Genomic DNA, 17,853 nt, shown 5'->3' with positions numbered 1-17,853 from the left:
CAAAAACACGGGCACATCCTGTGTCTTTAAGTAAGGAGCTCCAAAGATAGCTCAAAACTCATAAATCACAGAGCTCAGCAAAATAACTGTACTAGCAGGCAAAGGCAGTATTGGCCTTTGGACTACAGCTTGTGCCAGCAGAGCACCACTTAGATGGGATGAGCAGAGCACTTCAGAGATGGAGAAAGTTTCTAGAAAGGCTGGGACCTGCTAAAGGAAAACCACAGGGAGCTGTTCTTCCTTCTTGTGGCTCTTCCTTCAGCACCTTGTGCACGGCCAACTGGACCTTGCCTACACTCCCGTTCATCACACCTGCCCAAGCTGTGGACAAGAACAGTTCTGGCAACAAAGTCCTGGCCCACAGGTGTCTAAACCAGGCACCAGGGTGCAGAGGATGGGAAAATGCATCCAGACTGGAGGGAGCAGCCAAGAAGGGGCATCTCTTACTCCCACTGCATAGGACACAAACAAGGACAACATTTGGGGTAAATTTCCATTGAGGCTGCTGTGAGCTGAGAGAGCCCAAAGTGGGTTCTGTGTCTCTGCTCCAGCAGCAGCGCTGAACTGTCCCCGTGCCGTGGTGTTTGTCTGAACCATTATTCCGCATCGCTTCCTCCAGCGGGCTGGAGAGCTGCTCACAGAGCTGGAAGTGAAGGCAGCTACACAGCGCACCTAAAAAAAGCTTAGAGTACTATTGGGAGGCTTTTCTTGTTTATTTTTACATCACCTGGTCACTTCCAACTGCTCTACGCTGAAGCTGCTACAGAATCTTTCCCCGAAAGAGCCCCTGCAGCTCACAGGACTGAAGCCCAGAGCCAAATCACGCCAAGGGCAAGGCTGGAGGAAGCTGCAGCATCTGCCAAGCCAAGAGAAGACCCTGTGCCCTCGGCATCTCTCCTGCCAAGCAAGCACTGAGCAGCCTCACACCCGTGCTCCCACAATTACCTCCAAGAGCCACAGGGCTGCTGCAGGGGTGGGAAGGGGATACATAAAACATGCCTCAGCTGTGCGTAAATATTTTATTCCTCAGATTCATGCTTAGTCAATCCTCATCATTATTTTAGGGGCCTTACTCAGGCACTAAAATTGCTTCCCCATCATCTCACCTACACAAAGCAAGGACTTTGCAAGTATCTCCAGTATCTGACTCCAGCTCAGCTCATTCACACTGCAAAAGCTAGAGGTCCTGAGTGTGTGGTGGGCACACACACAACCTGGCCCGTGACCAAGGCTGTGCTGAAATAAAAGCAAGGAGGAGGCAGGTTCCCACCACTATTAGCATCAACAGGAGCAGCAAGAATTGTCTGAAAGAATTTCCTAGTGCAAACAGACAGCGAGGTGAATAAAGGAAACAAAAAGGTCACAAACTAAAATACAGTCCTGTGTGCAACACCCAGGGCTTCCTTGGTGCAGACAACTGAGCCAGGCCAGGCCCAACAGTCCCATTCAGCAGCAGCAGGCCAGGAAGGCAAACCCTGTGCCCTGGCCACCTCAGCAATCCAAGCAGTGCCACCCACACCCACAGCATCACCACGTTCAGTGAGAGCAGCCTGCAGCCCCACAAGGCAGAAGCATGGTAGCCCCTTCCCTGCTGCCATCTCTTGTCCCAGGCCAGCGGTGGCCCTGTGGCACTCAGCAGCACACACAGATGTGGCTCTCCAAAGGTGCTGCCCCCGGCTCTTGCTGAGCCCAGTGAGTGTCAGCAAATCTGCTGCTAAAAGACAAAGCACAGAGGCTTCAGCCCCGCACTACCTTCCCATCTCCCTCGCCTTCCTCCCCTCCATGGAAACCAGCAGTCTCTCATTATCAAGTATTTTTAAAACAGATTGAAGAGTAAGAATACATTGTGCTGTTTTAATCTCTCAGATAACATTTTCTATGGTTCCCATGCAAAATCTGCACTCCAGCCTCATTTTCCCTTCAGTTTTTGTTAGACTTAGAAAGAGGGGGTACATTAATAAATGAACGTGAGTCTCACTCCTGTAACGCAACCAAGCTCTGGTTCTGTACTCATTTAGGATAAACACAAAGGGAAGGGTAGCTAGGCCAGGGCCCTCTTCCATACTCAGATCTACCAACAAACCATCCAACACTGGTCAAGACACTGGGAATTAATCCAAGAGGAAGAAAAGCGTCCCCTAGCCAGCACATCTCAACAGCTTCCAGACTGGAAGTGGCTTATCTCACACTGAGCCCAGATGACCACAGCATCCTCTCAGCCTGGTTCATGTTTAAGCACAGATATGGATTTCATCAGCTGAGAGCTCCCACAGCAGCTCCCAGCACCCATCCTGCCAAAACTTTGCTTATGCATGCCTCTACATTTGCATGCCGGGATCAGTCTCCATTAAGTCAAATGAAATTACAGGCAGCACATTACACATGCGCCTTCACATCTGTGGGATCAGGGCCTTAAAGGGAAAGCCTCCCATCCTACCAAAACACGCCCTGCTCAGCTACAATTAAACACAGACACTTCAGAGCAGTTTGCTCAAGTTATTTTTCTATGCATACTTTTACAATTAACATAATGTCATATCCTGCCAGGACGTAAAAGGTTGTGACTCAGGAATGTTATCATCATTTTAACTCCAAGTGACTCGCTTTTGGTTTCATTCCTTTCCTTTTTCTTTCCCCCCCTTCCTTTAATTCTCCCTCCAACAAGATGCATGCCACTCACAGCTCCACTTAATCATATTTTGTAACAAAGTTGGAAAGGCAAACCTTCACCAGTCTTGCCTTGCTCTAACGTATAATTAACTCTTCCTTCCAACTCTCAGCAGCACAACAGCAGCATGCAAAGTGGGAGCATGGAGGATTAGATAAGGAGGTACAGAAGAGAGAACATGCCCAACACCTCCTGAGTGCCAGGCCACCATCCTTTCTTCTCTTATCAGCCCGAGATAAAACAACTCCCTTGTCCAAAAAGCACGGACTCGGCAGGATGCAGGGTCTGCCCCGCAGCTGCTTCCGAGGAAGCCGAGTGCCCTCCGCCCTCCCTCTCCCACATGCTTCTCTCACGCTGATGGATGCTTCATCCCCCAGTCAGTCCCACGGGGCTGGACTCAGCAGCCCACAGACCAGAATTTGGTTTAACTGGTGCAAAACCCTCTATGGATGCAGTTCTGGGATGGCCATGGGTTTGGAGTCACCAAAATAACCCAAGAGGCTCAGCAGCAGCACCAGTTTAACATAATTTTAAAAAAAGCGCCAAACACATTCACAAGAACAAACAGCAATCACATCTTGCAATAAGCCACGTTCCTGAGCCTCTTCATGCTGCAAAGCTACTGCTCCACTCAAAGCCAAAAGGCTCTGCTTGGCAATACCCTTCAGCTTGCCCTAAAAAATCATCTGAAGGCACACCTTCAATGCATATTCTTACACTGAAAGCCAAACTTCAGTTTCCAAGCATGCTTTAGACCTTAAGATCAAGGAAACATTTCAGAAGAAGCCTTACAAATGGCTGGTATAATTTATAGGTATTCTGTTAAGAAGCACCAGCTCTCATTTTGCTTAGTAGCATAACTTCCCCACCTCCAGTAACACCATTAACCCCATCTCCATACATTTGCTTTTCCACATCAGAGGAACCATACAGCCCCGCAGATCCACAAGCACTTAATAAACCCTAAAAGAAACTTGTCTCATCCTGGTCACATCTTGAACGCAGACCATTTTCTTATTTTGAGAGGGAGTTGCATGCAAGTCCTCCACTCATGGGCAACTTCTATGTTACTCCCAAGCACTGAAAAAGTTACCGCGAAGTCGGTCAAGTCTCTCCCTCCCCCGGCCGACAATGCACAAAAGCGCATTCAGTCTGGTCACGGTGGAGTTTCATTCACGTTTCTGCAAGCTGGATGCCAGAGAGATTTCCTTTTCTTTCTCGGCATACTTCGTTGTTGTGGGTTTGGGGGCTTTTTCACTTTCTCCCCGTCAGGGGGAAATCTTTTGTCTTTCTCAAAACGAACCTACAAGCCCTCTCGGCCACCACACCCCCAGACAAACGGTCACGCTGGAAAACGCAGGACAGCGTGCCCCAGAACCCTTCCACGCCCGGACCGCCGCGCCGCGCCCGCCGCAGCCTCCCGGGGAGCGCGGGCCCGTCCCGCCCGCCGGCCGCCCACCCGCACGGGGCACAGCCCTTCCCGCTCCCCGCTTTCCCATCCGCGGCAGCGGCGGGGCAGAAACACCCGGGGGAAGGCGCCAACACCTCAGCGGCGGCGGACGCAGCCCAGGACCATCCCCGCCGTTCCCCCGTGCCCGCGGGGCTCCGGGAGCAGCTGCCCGCCGCCACCGCCACGGCCCCGCCGCAATCACGAGCCGCGGCCCCAAAACGGAGCCAAAAAAAGTTTTGCGCGGGCTCCCCCCGGCTCCGGAAAGGGGCAAAGGCGGCGAGCCCACCGTGCCCCCCCGGCACCGCAGCCCCCCGCGAGCACCGCTCCCCTACAGCCCCCCGCACGGCATCCCCAGCGCTGCGCCCTGCAGCCCCCGGCAGATCCCGCCGCCGCGCTCCGGCGATCCGCGCTCGGGCGATCCGGCCCCGGCCCCGCGCCGCCCCCCGGCCCCGCGCACCGCCGGTCTGCCCACGGCCACGGCCATCGCGGTGCGGTGTCTGCGCTGCGCTGCCGCCCGCCGCCTCTGCGCTGCCTGCTAGCACTGCAACATGGCCACCCGGCGGGGAGGGCCCATGCGCAATGCAAAGGGGCCGGGCGGCGAGGCGGGACCCCCCCGGCCCTCCCCCGGGGCCGCCGGGCAGCGCGGGCAGGCGGCCGGCGCCGCTCCGCCGCTCGGGGAGCCCCGAAAGGCGGCGGGAGTCCCGGGGGCGGCAGCCAGTGCCCAGCGGTAACCCCCCGCTAATCCCGATCCTGCCCACGCCGGGCCGCGGTACCCGTCCCCTTAACCCCGAAGGGTCTCTCTCGCCCACCCTGGCAGTGCCACAGATGAGCATACTGACACATCTGCTCCAGAGACCCTTGCAAAGAGACAGCCAAGCAAGCGCTCAGCAAGATCCTCCTCAGCAAGAAGGAGCGCAGGGATTCAGCAGAGGTATTTCTAACAAGGAGGCACACAGGAGCCCTTAACTGCCTTGTATAACAACACAGAGAACAAAACATGCTACCTCATTCCTCTTGTTTCTCTGAGCACTTCTGCCAAATACACAAACACAGTTTCTAAACAAACTTGGTATACCAAACAGCAGCCACGGTGGCCAGTTGCTCTCCCATGTCACAGGTGAGACAGCCACAATACAGAGTGTCACCACACCACTTGAGAAGGTTTCAAGCATCTGCCCTTCTTGTTCTTTAGCCCAACCTTTCACACCCCTCATGGGTCATGCACGGCACCTGTGTGCCCTCTGCTCCCTGTGGTGATTGGCCAGTGCCCCTGGACACTCCATGGCTGTTCCTTCAGCAATGGTCACCTGCTGCTCACAGCTAGAGCCCACTGGGGATGAGGATTGGCAGCCCCACTCCCAATCACCACAAACTGTGTGCCCACACTCCCACTCCCCTAAATGACTTCTACGGCTGAAGAGAAGCATAGCTGGCTCCTTGCCACTCCAGCTGACAAACACTTATCCTGGTGTTGAGCATGATATCCCTTTACCTAAAAGGTGGGGACTCTTAGGGCTAAGCTAAACATGTCTGCTTGCAAATCTATGGCCAAGGTAGGTATGAAGAAAAGGCCCTGCACTGCTTTGTGAGACATAAAACCCCAAAGGGCTACAGAAGACAAGAGACCCTATTTGCTGCACACTTGAAGGATACGCTGAATTATGGACACACCAGAGCTACCCCCATATAAGAACATCCACAGAATCAAAAGAAAAAAGCCAGCAGAATAAAAACTGAAAGCACAAGTAAATGACCCAAGGTAGTGATAACCAAATAGACCTTTGCAGTGCACTTACCATTTGTAGTCCCTTCAATGTCAGGCTCGTACCTTTCCCTCCAAAGAAAGCCATTTCTGTTTGGCTATATAGTAACACATGGCTGTTTGAAGAGGCTACAGTGTCCAGGTATCTCCTTCCTGCAGCTTTTATGATTGTGTTTTGAAGAACTCAGGAGCTGATCTTGGAGAGGGGTCACCCACACCAGCTCCTGCACCCCCAGCCTGAACCAGAAGCAATGGAAGTGCACTACCAGACCCTCCTCCCCCCCAGCAGCTGAGGATCTGCATCTGGGCAGTGCCCTCAGCCGGGTACAGGTGCAGCCCCCACCAGCAAAGCTGCTGCACCAACAGACATGCAAAGGTGTCTATCAAGAACATTTGGCAAGCATAGCTGATGCAGCGCTTTTATCACTCCAACATGTCAGGCGTTAATGCCAAGATCCGAGGGAGGCTTCAGCATTAGACTCATTATTGCTCTTGTAGCAAATTCCTCCTGCACACACGGCTCCAGTGAGGAGGTGCTGAGCCAGCCTGCGCCGGGAAAGGCGCCCGGACCAGTGCAGCCTCTAGTGGAAACCTGGTGATCCTATCTAAAGAGCTGCCCTCGTGGTACCTGTGGGTGAGGCACACAAAGCTTCCCCTCGTCCGGATTAGAGATGCATGATACTCCCACATCAGCATAACTCAACCAACACGAAAATCTCCTGTGCTCACAAAACCTTGATGTGACTCACCGTGTCCTTCCTTGGCCTGGAGCTGGGAGAGCTGTAGCTGCCTTTCCTCCATGATACTCACGCACAGACACCTTCCTGCATATGGCCATCCATGCTGAAAGAGCAGGGGGAGAAAAACATCAGCACAAAGAAACGTTTTGCCACCTTCCCCGAGCTCAGCTAGCGCAGCTCTTTGCAACTGTTAGTGTTCAATACCTTGCTCCTCAAAATTTCATACCCATTGCTAACAAATCAACGCCTTTTCATTCCGGAAACCCCAAAGAAGCTGTTTCAATGTTTCCAAAGGGAATTGCCAGCCCCTCATTCCAGAGACCCCACAGGAATTGTTTCAACATTCCCAAAGATGTTAGGCATACACTTTGCCAAGCCACAATATACAGAGTATCATCATACCACTTCAGAAGGCTCAACCTATACCCAGTAACACCACACCACAGCCAAAGGCTTCAAGCACCAGTCTTGTTCTTTAGCCGAACCTTTTATACCCTCACGGTTCATGCATGGCACCTGTGTGCCCTCTGCTCCCTGTGGTGATTGGCCAGTGCCCCTGGACACTCCATGGCTGTTCCTTCAGCAATGGTCACCTGCTGCTCACAGCTGTAGCCCATTGGGGACGATGCTCGGCCACAGCCCCACTCCCAATGACCACAAACTGTGTGCCTACATGCATGCAGCATCTCTTGCAATCTCTGTCCGTGGTTTGTGAGGGCTACACACACTTCTGGGTTTGCAGCAGGCTGCAGGATATTCCAGCTGCTTACATGACAGGCAGCTAAAAATATTTATGGATAGCTGGGAGCCTGCAGCAGAGATGGCTTCTGAAGTGTGACTTAGGGCCTGATCCAGACCTCTTTAAAGCCACAGAGCCCACACTGAGCTCAGTCCCTCCATTCTCTGACTGCGAGACAGAAAATCCAGCACACCTTCTCTCCCACACTTTTGCCCACTATTCAGTCCCCAAACTGCTTGGGACAGGGGCTGTCATTTGTTCGGTGTGCACAGGGCACACTGCCCATGGGGGCACTGATCTTACCATCCCTCTCAGCTGTTATGTACACACTTGTGGTATCAGCATGGGCAGTACAGAACAAAGTGAGATCCCCACAACAGCACATCGTGTGTCCAACCTCTCTCAGCCACGCAGCAAATACAGAGATGAGATGTGGTGAGATACGATGTGACTGCAGACACTCGTGGTGTTTGTGTGTGGTTGTTGTGCATGAGTTGTTGTACATGTTGTAATAACAGCTACCCCAAACCACAGCACACTTTTGAGTCTTTACTGTCAATTTTCCTAAGTCTGGCACCACAGGGCAGCTCAGGATGGGATGCACCTCTGGTGTTGGGGTGTTTCATGGAGCACTGAACGTCCCTGAGGACGGAGACCGACCCTCTCCAGCCAACCTCTTCCCATAGCTGACCACCCTCGCTGTAAAATAGTTTTCCCTCACACACAAATGGAATTTCCTGCATTTCAATTTGTGCCTATCACCTCCTGTCCGTTCACTGACACAATGACTGATAAGCAGCTCTTTGGTCTCGCTGCCCGCCAGCAAAGGACCCTCGCACTGCTCAGCTCCTCCCGCCCCCCTAGCCTGCTTCTCTCCTTGGGTGTCACCTCTCCTCAGCGCTGTCACCCCAGCTCGCACCACCACGGGCCGCCACCCGGGGCAAAGGCGACCGTGGGGTGGCGGCCCGGCCACGGAGGAGGAGGAGGAGGCGGAGAGGCCCGGCGCGGCGGGAGGCGGGTTTCCCCGCCGCACCTGGGTGCAGCGCCGAGCACCGAGGCACAGCACCGAGCACCGAAAGCCGGCCGGCCCGGAGCATGGCGCGGGAGCTGAGCCAGGAGGCTGTGCTGGACTTCCTCTGGGCGGCCGGGGGGCGAGCCCCCAACACGGCGCTGCTCCGCCACTTCCAGCGGTTCCTCCGCGACCCGGCGCTGACGGAGCAGCAGCGGCGGGAGCGCCGCGAGTACTTCAAGAGCCTCGTCAACTCCCTGGCCACCGTCCACCCCGCCGCCGCCCCCGGCGCCTCCAAGGACATCGTCCTCCGCCGCAGGTACCGCGACCTCCTCGATGAGGAGCTGCCGCCGCCGGAGGAACAGCGGGAGCAGGAGGAGAAAAAGAACGAGCCGCCGCCGCCCCGACGCGACCCCGACGGGCGGCGCGGCCCCCGCGGGGAGGCGGCGGAGCAGGGGCGGCCCGGCGGGGCGGGGGGCTGCTCCGCCCGGGGCCGCGGCGGGCCGTGCTGCGAGTGCCGCCGGGCGCGCCGCGCTGCTGCCGCCGCCGCCGTCCCCGCGCCGGGCCCCGGGACACCGCCCACTCCCCGGCCGCCCCGCTCCCGCTCCCCGCCGCCCCCTCCGCAGCCGCCCCCGTACCGGACCCAGCCGCTGTCCTCGGGCCCCTGGGCGCTTCGGCCCGGCGGCACAGCGCGCCCCCGGCCCCCTGCGCAGCCCTCGGGTCCTGGGGCGCTGTCCCCCGCGGTGCCGCCCCGGTCCCGATCGCCGCCGCTGCCTGCCGCCGGGCTGCCCTCTGCCATAGCGTCCCGGTCCCGGACGCCACCGCCTCCACCGGGCCCGGGGATGCCGCCTCCCTACAGGTTGCCTCAGCCCCGATCTTTGCCGCAGCCCGCGACCGGGATGCCCTTGCTGAAGGCTCCACGGCCCTCAGCAAGCCCGGAGAGGCGAACCCCCGCCGGACCCGTCCCGTCCCCGCTGCTGCCTTCGGGCCCCGGGGCGCTGTCCCCGCGGGACCTGCCCCCTTCCCGATCCTTGCCGCTGCTGTCCGCCCCGGAGGTGCTGCCCCTGTCCCGCTCCCTGCAGGCGCTCCCTGCCAGCCCCTCCTCATCGCCATTGCTTTTGTCGGGCCCCGAGGCGCTCGCTTCCACCAGGCTGCCCCCATCGCAGTCCAGGTCCCTGCAGCAGCTCCCCACCAGGCCGTCCCCAGACCTGCCGAGGGGATCCAGGGGGCTGACCCCCAAGGGACCAACCCAACTTCAAGTCCTGAGACTGCGCCCGTGTCAAAGCCTGACACTGCCGTCAGGCCCTGGGATCCTGCCCCCCACCAGGCCCCCCCCACCCCAATCCCTGCCACAGTCCGCCACTCTCCCTTCCCCATCCCGCCCCCTGCAGCCACCCCCTGCCAGGTCACCCCCATCCCAGTCCTTGCGGCCAGCACAGGGCCCCGCAGTGTCCCAAGCCGCAGAGAGCCAGCTCCCAGCACCGCTGCCTGTTTTCCAGAGCATCAGGCGCCAGCTCGCTTTGTCGGAGGCGCAGGGCACCCCCTCCTCAGCGCACGATGACTGTGGGCGGCAGCCTCGCTCCGTGCTCGCCAAGAGCTCCCCTAGGAACGCCGCAAGCCGGGGGCCCCTGGTGCCGCTGGGACAGCGGGAGCACGCCTGGCTGGTGGCAATGTCAGCAGGCTGCTGGGCTCAGGTGCGGGGGCTCTTTCTGGAAGAGCCTGAGCTGGCCCTGCAGAGGGACTTCATATCAGGCTTCACGGTCCTTCACTGGCTGGCCAAGCACGGCGACGGGCCGGGCCTGCAGGAGCTGGCAGCGGCGGCGCGGCAGCTCGGGCTGGCCCTGGACGTGGACGCGCGCTCGGGCTGCGGGTACACGCCGCTGCACCTGGCTGCCATACACGGCCACCAGCTTGTCATCAAGGTGCTGGTGCTGCAGCTGGGCTGCCAGGTGCAGGTGCGGGACGGCAGCGGGCGCCGGCCCTGGGAATACCTGGGCAGCTCCACCTCGGGGGAGATCTGGCAGCTCCTGGAGGCACCCCGCGGCACAATCATGTTCCCCACGCAGCCCCTGGCCCGCAGCGCGTCCTCTGTCAGCAAGGTCTCGCCGTCCGCCGGCAGGGCGGCGCTGCCTGCCTGCCTCAGGGTGCAGCTCGGCCGTGGGGCAGTGCCCCACCAATCCGGCAGCGACAGCGACTGAGACAGCTCCCGGCATCCCTGCCACTGGAGATGGGACCTTGGTGGCCACCCTGAGAGAGGAAGCCACGCAGGCACAACAAAAGCTGTGAAACAGACCGAACCTACTGGAGAATGTACTTTTAAATTATTCCAATGAACTGTTGTCTGAGCCTCTCTGCCCTCCCTCCCGTTTCTTGCTTTTCTACCAGCAAAAGGATGCGGTAACTCTGCTGGAAGCAGGAAGAACCCTCGGGAGGCAAGTCCTGCGCAGCCCACAGGGCCAGGACCAGCTGCCTGCGTGCAGCCACGACCACCAGCATTAGTGGGACCGTGGCTTTGGGGTGAGGCTCAATCTGGCCCCAATCCAGGCAGAGCACTTGCTTTTGCTGACAGTGACAGATTGTTGTTGGTCCCGGGGTTTGCAAAACACTTGTTTACACCACCTCAATTCTGAGGAGCAGTAAAATGACATCCCTTTTTAATCCCAGCAGATTAAGGATGAGTCCCTCTTTTAAAAATGCAGCTGATCAAGATCCAGCCTTCCAGCGAGTAGGGAAGGGCGTTTCCCAGGCCACCTTGCCCACCATTCCATGCTGAAAGGAATGCAGGGTAGCACCACAGCCCTGCTGCTCTCCACAGCTGCCCGGGGCTGCCCAGCAGTATCCCTGCTGCTCCCTCATTCCTGCACCTCCAGTTGCTCTCCTCACACCACAGGATTAGGAAGTGGTACCTGTGTTGTGGCTAGGGCCCTGTTCCCACGCCCCGGCACGGAAAGCATTCCGGGAGGATTGTGTGTTGGGCAGAAAAGGAGCTGGGCTGTAGGATGGGTCCCAGCCTTGCAGAGGAAAGGCAGTTTCATAACCAGAGCTGCATCTTCCCAGAGACACCAGCCCCAAACTGCCTGTCAGGTGTTTATGTGCTGGGGGCAGGTGGGACTGGGGGCCAAGTGCAGTCATGAGATGTCCAGTGGAGTAATTCTTCAGAGTTTACAAAAATCAAACTGTCTTTAGGAATCTCAGTGGATTGTGTGGGTCCTATAATGTACTCTGCTCTCAGCTTTAGCATAAATGAGCTTCTAAAGCGTCAAAAATTGCAACAAGTTCATCTTGCACCTAATCTGTCCCTCCTATAGATGCTCTGTGGAGGCAGGAAGAGAGCTGAGGTACACGAGCCAGGGATCCAGTGCGGCCAGGCTGATGCTGCTGCTGGGTGACCCCGGGTGCAGGAGCAGTGAAACTGGGCCTGCTGTCTCAGCCCCAGTGGGAGGCTCTGGGGCACAGCAGAGCAGGAGGTGGGAGCGCTCATGCATTTGAGGCATGTGTGTGAGTGCCTGCAGTTTCGGGGAGGAACAGCAACGAGGGCAGCAGAACCTGACCCTTGCATAACACGCGTGCCAGGGAATGCCTCGAGTCCTTGCTCAAGCACTAATTGAGGTCTCTGCTTTGCTTGGGGTTTATTTGAGGGAGGAACTTTTTCCTGCACAAGGGAAGCTACTCTGCCTGACTCTCGGGCCACAGAAGGTTGAAGCCTTTTCCCAGCCTGTTCTTCTCCTTTTACAGGAAAAGAGTTCAGTAAACCAAAGCAGTGTCCTGTCAATGATCATTCCTCTCTGAGATGAAACACCATCTTGAACTCATAAGAAATTCGGCTCTGAAGTGGCCTCTGAGCCACCAGCAGGAGAACGTGGAGGGCCCTCTGGGACCTCCCAGAGCAGGAGGAATCCTGTGTATTCCCCCTTCCTCTTCAATCCAGCTGGGGTTTATACTCTAGGTCACACCTACACACAAATGTCTGCTGCCTGATGAAGCAATGAAGCCTTTGCCACCACATTTAGAGCCATTGTCACTACTCACATCATGCACCAGGCTCCCTGGGGAAAGGGATCCCTAAGGCCTTCCACAAGCCTTGGCTATGAGCTCCTAAAAGCAACCCTGTTGGACAGGGTACATCAGGGATGCCATCAGAGCCTTCCTGTACAGGGAGCTTCTCAGAAGGAACCCCAAATAAATGAAGTTTGTGAGCTGACTAAAACTGGGGCGGGGGGCATATTTTTTCTCTAAAGACAGCTTCCAAAGAACAAGGTTTTCCCCTTTGTATCTTCCATGCTGCTACCTTGGGATTCTCATCTTACACCCTTTCCCTGACCTTTCTCCGTGACGCAAACCAAAGTGGTGCTTTTTTTTCCTGCACACTGTTTCAGCCCTCGCCTGTCACCTTTTTCAGAGCCCTTTTCTCTCCCTGGCAGTGTTGTCAGACTGCTGAACTAAATAAGTTGCGACCTGATTTTGTGATCACTGTTTGCTTGCCTATTGAGATGAGACAGATAAGCTGGATTCTCCAATTTTTGAGTTACAGAGCAACTGTTAGGAAGCTCAAACCTTTCCATTCTGGATTCAGTGTGCATTCACTCTGGTTTATCAGCTCAGCGGTGTTAGGACTGCTCACACTGCTAATACTGCACAGCTCCTACACCACACAGTTATTTGGGGGAATAACCACTCTTTTAACTCCCAGAAAGCCTCATCCTCCCAAGTTTTCTGCGAGTGAAATAAGCAGTGGACAGGGTGAAACCCATGTCCAGCCCATGGTGGGAGGCAGGGTTCCCTCAGCCACTGCTGCCTTGGTGCATCACAGATCCAGCCAGCCAGGAGTAAACCACCACTGGATACACACACATGCAGCCTGAGCATCTCCATTTCCAAGTTCTCCTTATCTCCTTGCCACTTACTTGTCAGCCTGCCTGGCCCCTTCCACACCTGTGCACGCTGCTGTTTCCTCATTGCAGCTGGACGTGGCTCCTTGCCTCACACCCAGTGCAGGCATCTGACTTTGCACCGCCCTGAAACGCAGGATTAACGCACAGCAGGACTCTGCCCTCTCCTCTCGCTGCATTTAAACACACCTCCCACTCGGCTGCTGCTGGCAAAGTCCACCCCTGCCCTCTGTCACGCTTATCTCTGATCAGCTGCTTTGTACTCCAAAGCCCCCTCCAAAGCAGAGGGGGAGGGTGTTCCCCGCCTCGGCCTTTGCCCAGCGCAGGCTGTCAGGCCCGGCAGGGTAAGCCCTCAGCACCCTCACACGCCCAGCGCCGCGGCTGAGAGTGGGCGCACGGCACGGCCCGTGCTCAGCTGGACCCACGCCTCAAGGTGGGGACAAGGACCAAAGGTGGGGCAACGCTGGGAGCCCGGCTCAAAGCGCCCAAGAGGCCTTTGTGCAATTAAAAAAGTGTTCCTGGGAAGGCAGGTGAGCAAGAGAACAGAACACTGCAAACCGAAACCAATGGCCATGGGACCCTTTATATCACAGCACTTTGTGAAGCAGACAAACAGAACTTGAAGAATTAAAAAAAAAAATGGAGAGTCCATCACACAAAACATTTTTTCTTACTGTGACAAATGTCATTTTGAATTAAATAGTTTGTGTACAACTCCACAGTGAGAAGAAAGTCTTCTAGCCTTGCACACTTCTAGCAAGTAATGAAACAATCACAAATGCTACTAAATGCTGTAAAGCTGGAATTTCCCATAATTACATTTACTACAGGTAGCACCAGATGTAGGTTAGTACAGTAGGAGTCCTAGTAAAATCTATGTATTGTATGAGTGGCCTTGCCCCAATCCTAGTTGTTCTAAATGGGCTGCAGCTGTGATGGCCTTAATTGGGCAGCAGCTGTGGCTAATGAAGGTAACTGGGATAAAAGGAGGTGGGCTGGCCAGCCAGGGAGTGTCTTGGAGGAGTCCCGATGAAGAAGCAGGAGCAACACTGCTGTGAAGAGCTGTGTGTGAGAAAGCCATCCAGAAGGTATGGGGCTCTAGAAATATGATAAGAGCAATATAATAACAACAGGCTAGCAGAGTGGGGTTTAGTATAAGAAACCCCCTCCCACCCCTTCCCAATTAATACTACAGCCTGGATTTCCCCAGCAAATGAGAACCGTTAGCCTTTCAGGGAAATACAAATGTTGTCTTTGAAAACTCAGTCACACTGGAAAGCTCTAAAAGGAGAGTTCTTAGTTTAGTTAAATTAATACCCCTCATCCCCATCATGAGTCTATTTAAGCACAGAAAATGTGTTTTACCATTAATTAAAATAAATATATTTTAGGATACCAAGAAAAGCTTGGTACAGAGGCACTATTGTGTTAAATACTTAACTGAGCCTATAGTGCAATACTTGTCTGTAAAGACACAGATGGGTGATCTTGTGGAGGTTGGCTTTCTCCTAGAGCAGTTAATTTGATCTGGTGGAGCAAACGACTTTTTGGATGGTTTAAATAAGCCTAAGGCTCATGGTATTTTAAATCTGGATAGGATTTCAGCAAAGGCACTTAAGCTCCTCATACTTATCCGGACTTCCCTACAGTACAGGCTGTCATAAAATAAAAAGTAACCCAGAACCTGTTTGTGAAATATAGCTTTACACTGCTCTTCGGATTTTTTAGCTCTGATGGTACTGGAGGAAAGCACAAAACTGCTCATGGCAGATGGGTCTGATAAAGATTTTGGGCCCCTTTTTTGCTATGTGATAATGTTTCATAGGCAGCCATGCTCTATGTGCTCAAAAGCCACAAGCTATTTAAAATAAATTGCTTAACAAGTCCTAGTTTCTGTTGTGAAGGAAAGGCCCGTCAAAACTATTGGCAAGGTCCTCCAGACAAGCATGTCTGTCCATGTGGACTGGCCTCAGTTTGCATTTCTAATGCTGCCACGGCAAGGAAGGACCACAATCCTTCAGGATGTGTCCCAGCAGCTTCCCCCTTGCTGAGGGGCCTCTGTAAAGAGAGATCTTGGTTTAAATATTTTCTTTTGGCCTTTGAGTCACAGCTCGAGAGTGAAGGAATGTTCTGAAGAATTTGATACCAGAAGAGGTATTTTATAGACTTTCATGAAGCCCAGGATATTTCAGTGGCAGTGGGAATCAGAAGAATTTGAATTGGTGTGTGTCACAGATCTGGAGCCCCATGGTAATTCCACAGGGAACAAATAGCTTTGCACAGCCAGGCACAGGGCAGGTGTTCCTGCAGGTTGTCCAAAGTCCACGTGGGAGGTGCATGGCACTGGTAAAGAGCAGAGAATGTGTCAGGGAAATAGGAAGGGCTTGAGTCTCACTTGGAGAGAGGACAAGAGGCACTTAGTGGGGAGTGTTGTTGCTACAGGGATGCAGAGCTGTGCTCCTCCATCCACAAACACTGCACCCTCCTTATCTCCCCAGTGCTTCTCACACTGCCTGGTGATGGTATCTAAAGTGACCCTAGAACAAAACAGGCAGCTGATAAGGATGAGGGCAGGGTTTGTCCTCAGAGTCAGGCTGTTTGCAAGCCTGCTAGTGGCCAAGGGAGAAGCAGATGCTGCTGCTCACTTGCAGCCTGCAGGACTGTGCCGGGCTTGGGGACAGCAGCTGTCCCTCCCCTGCACCACTGCTGGCTTCCAGTCCTGCAGCTCTGCTCTCCCTGTGAGTTCACCCAAGGGAAAGCCTGCCTGTCACTGTGGATTGTTTCACCTCCCTGCCCGGCCATGCCAGTGCCCCTGGCTCAGCCCACGCAGGCAGGCTGGGGAACCAAGGTGGGAGCCTGTGCTGTCACCCTGGTTTGACACCCAAAGTCACGCTGCCTGCTGTGTCTGAGCCAGGCTGGCTCCCTTACCAGCCTCTGTGCTCGTGCCAAGTGGCATCAAGTCACCCTGCAGGCAGGAAGACCTCTGCTGGGCATGTGCTGAATATTACTGAAGAGTGTAAAATGCAAGCACTGCAAGGGGATTAACTATTGCATAAGAAAAAGTGTGTAGAACAGCCCAATGCATTAAGAAATATCTTGTTCTTTTCTTTGCTTGTGTTCAAATACTTAACCTGAGTTTCCAGCTCTGCTTGAGTCATACCACCAGTGGCAAGGAATGTAAAGCCCGACTCTTGTCCCAACATACTTTCTGCTGGAGGTTTCTAAGCCACAAGGCTGCTATGGGTTCTCCCCATCCGAGTGCTGGTCACTGCAGTCCACAGGCAAGGAATGTACCAGGGCAGGTGTGTTTTAGAGGGAAAAAGGAGGGATGAAATGCTCTTGCCAAGGCAGGGAGGCTTCCAGGCAAGTGGCTTTAATAAACAGCATCCCCAGGAGGTCACTAAGCCTGGCAGTCTCGCCTGCAGGTTGGAGACGCACAGATGGGCACAGTCAAGGGAAGCTGCACATTTTTCCTTGCATAAGCACTGGAACTGGTTTAGTCATATGCTGAGTGGCATACTCAGTGGGAATGCAGATGCTTGAGCTCAGGAGGTATTTGCATGTGATTTGGATTCTTTGTCTGTTTGCTTTATAAGTACTGAGTAGATGATTTAAGCAAAGATCTTGCAACTCTGCCCTCTCCATGGTTTCTCATTGCTGCCTCACAAGAAGCCCAAGGCTGCTGTTCCTCATAGTGGCTGCCTGTAGATTTCATGATGGGTGACTTTATAGCTGCTGGATGTCTGTGCTGGAGGCAAGCAGCAGTCAGCCATGGATCTGGATGTCCATGCAATCAGGCATGGCATCTGGACACTCCTACTCCTGCCTGTGGCCGAAGGGGAGGGCGGGTGCAATGGTGCTTCCCTCAGATTTTGGTACCTTGCAGACTTGGCAGGCATGCCATGCCCCTTGCCTGTCCCCAGGCACTGCGGGATTCCATGCAGCCCAGCTGCCAGGCTGCTCCTCACACCCTGGGCACACTGTCACATGCCCTGGGAGCGCAGAGTCTCAGCGGAGCCTGCTGCACTGGTGGCTGCACTGGGGCAGCCAGTTGGGTTTGTGCTCTCCCCTGGGCCCGAGGCACGGCTGGGGCTTTGCCATTGCTCACATTCTCCCAGTCCTTCCTGTCAGGGTGACAAATCCCACCTGCCCGCCCTTTTCCTTGCAGGGCTCTGAACCACTGCTTTGTTTCACCACACTGTGCCAGAATCTATAGTAGGAGTCCTAGTAATATATATGTATTGTGTGAGTGGCCTTGCCCCAATCCTAGTTGTTCTAAATGGGCTGCAGCTGTGGCTAATGAAGGTAAGTGGGATAAAAGGGGGTGGGTTGGCCAGCCAGGGAGAACCTTGGAGGAGCCCTGATGAAGAAGCAGGAGCAACACTGCTGTGAAGAGCTGCTTGTGAGAAAACCACCCAGAAGGTATGGGGCTCTAGAAATATGATAAGAACAATATGAATACAACAAGAATCATTTTGTGAATCCAGCCAGGATCACCACAGCCTTCAGTGGGGTTAGGAGCAGGGATTCTGATCTGCCCACAGTGCTTGGGAATGATGCTCTTGCTTTCCAGCAGAACTTACTCATCTGCCACTT

At 54.8% G+C, this 17,853-nt stretch overlaps 2 protein-coding genes across 3 annotated transcripts in view; one reads left to right on the top strand and one right to left on the bottom strand.

Moving 5' to 3' along the window:
• SEPTIN11 (septin 11) overlaps positions 1–4,701 on the bottom strand; it is a 44,047-nt gene extending 39,346 nt beyond the window's left edge. For both annotated transcript variants that reach the window (XM_064710155.1, XM_064710154.1), the window contains exon 1: positions 4,576–4,701. In XM_064710155.1, coding sequence (XP_064566225.1) covers positions 4,576–4,602 — 27 coding nt within the window. In that variant the 5' untranslated portion in view covers positions 4,603–4,701. The remainder of the gene's footprint in view (positions 1–4,575) is intronic.
• Positions 4,702–8,448: 3,747 nt separating this feature from the next.
• SOWAHB (sosondowah ankyrin repeat domain family member B) lies at positions 8,449–12,835 on the top strand. The gene has a single exon (XM_064712132.1). The coding sequence runs from the start codon at positions 8,455–8,457 to the stop codon at positions 10,564–10,566; it is 2,112 nt and encodes a 703-aa protein (XP_064568202.1). The 5' UTR covers positions 8,449–8,454; the 3' UTR covers positions 10,567–12,835.
• Positions 12,836–17,853: the final 5,018 nt, after the last annotated feature.

The sequence above is a fragment of the Zonotrichia leucophrys genome, chromosome 4, assembly GCF_028769735.1.
Source record: "Zonotrichia leucophrys gambelii isolate GWCS_2022_RI chromosome 4, RI_Zleu_2.0, whole genome shotgun sequence".
NCBI lineage: Eukaryota > Metazoa > Chordata > Aves > Passeriformes > Passerellidae > Zonotrichia > Zonotrichia leucophrys.
The sequence above is the reverse complement of the archived record's forward strand: the minus strand, read 5'-3'. Positions and strand labels throughout refer to the sequence as shown.

Bases quoted from the DNA above. Each gene is read 5' to 3' on its own strand.
- SOWAHB (XM_064712132.1), top strand. From the start codon at position 8,455: ATGGCGCGGGAGCTGAGCCAGGAGGCTGTGCTGGACTTCCTCTGGGCG.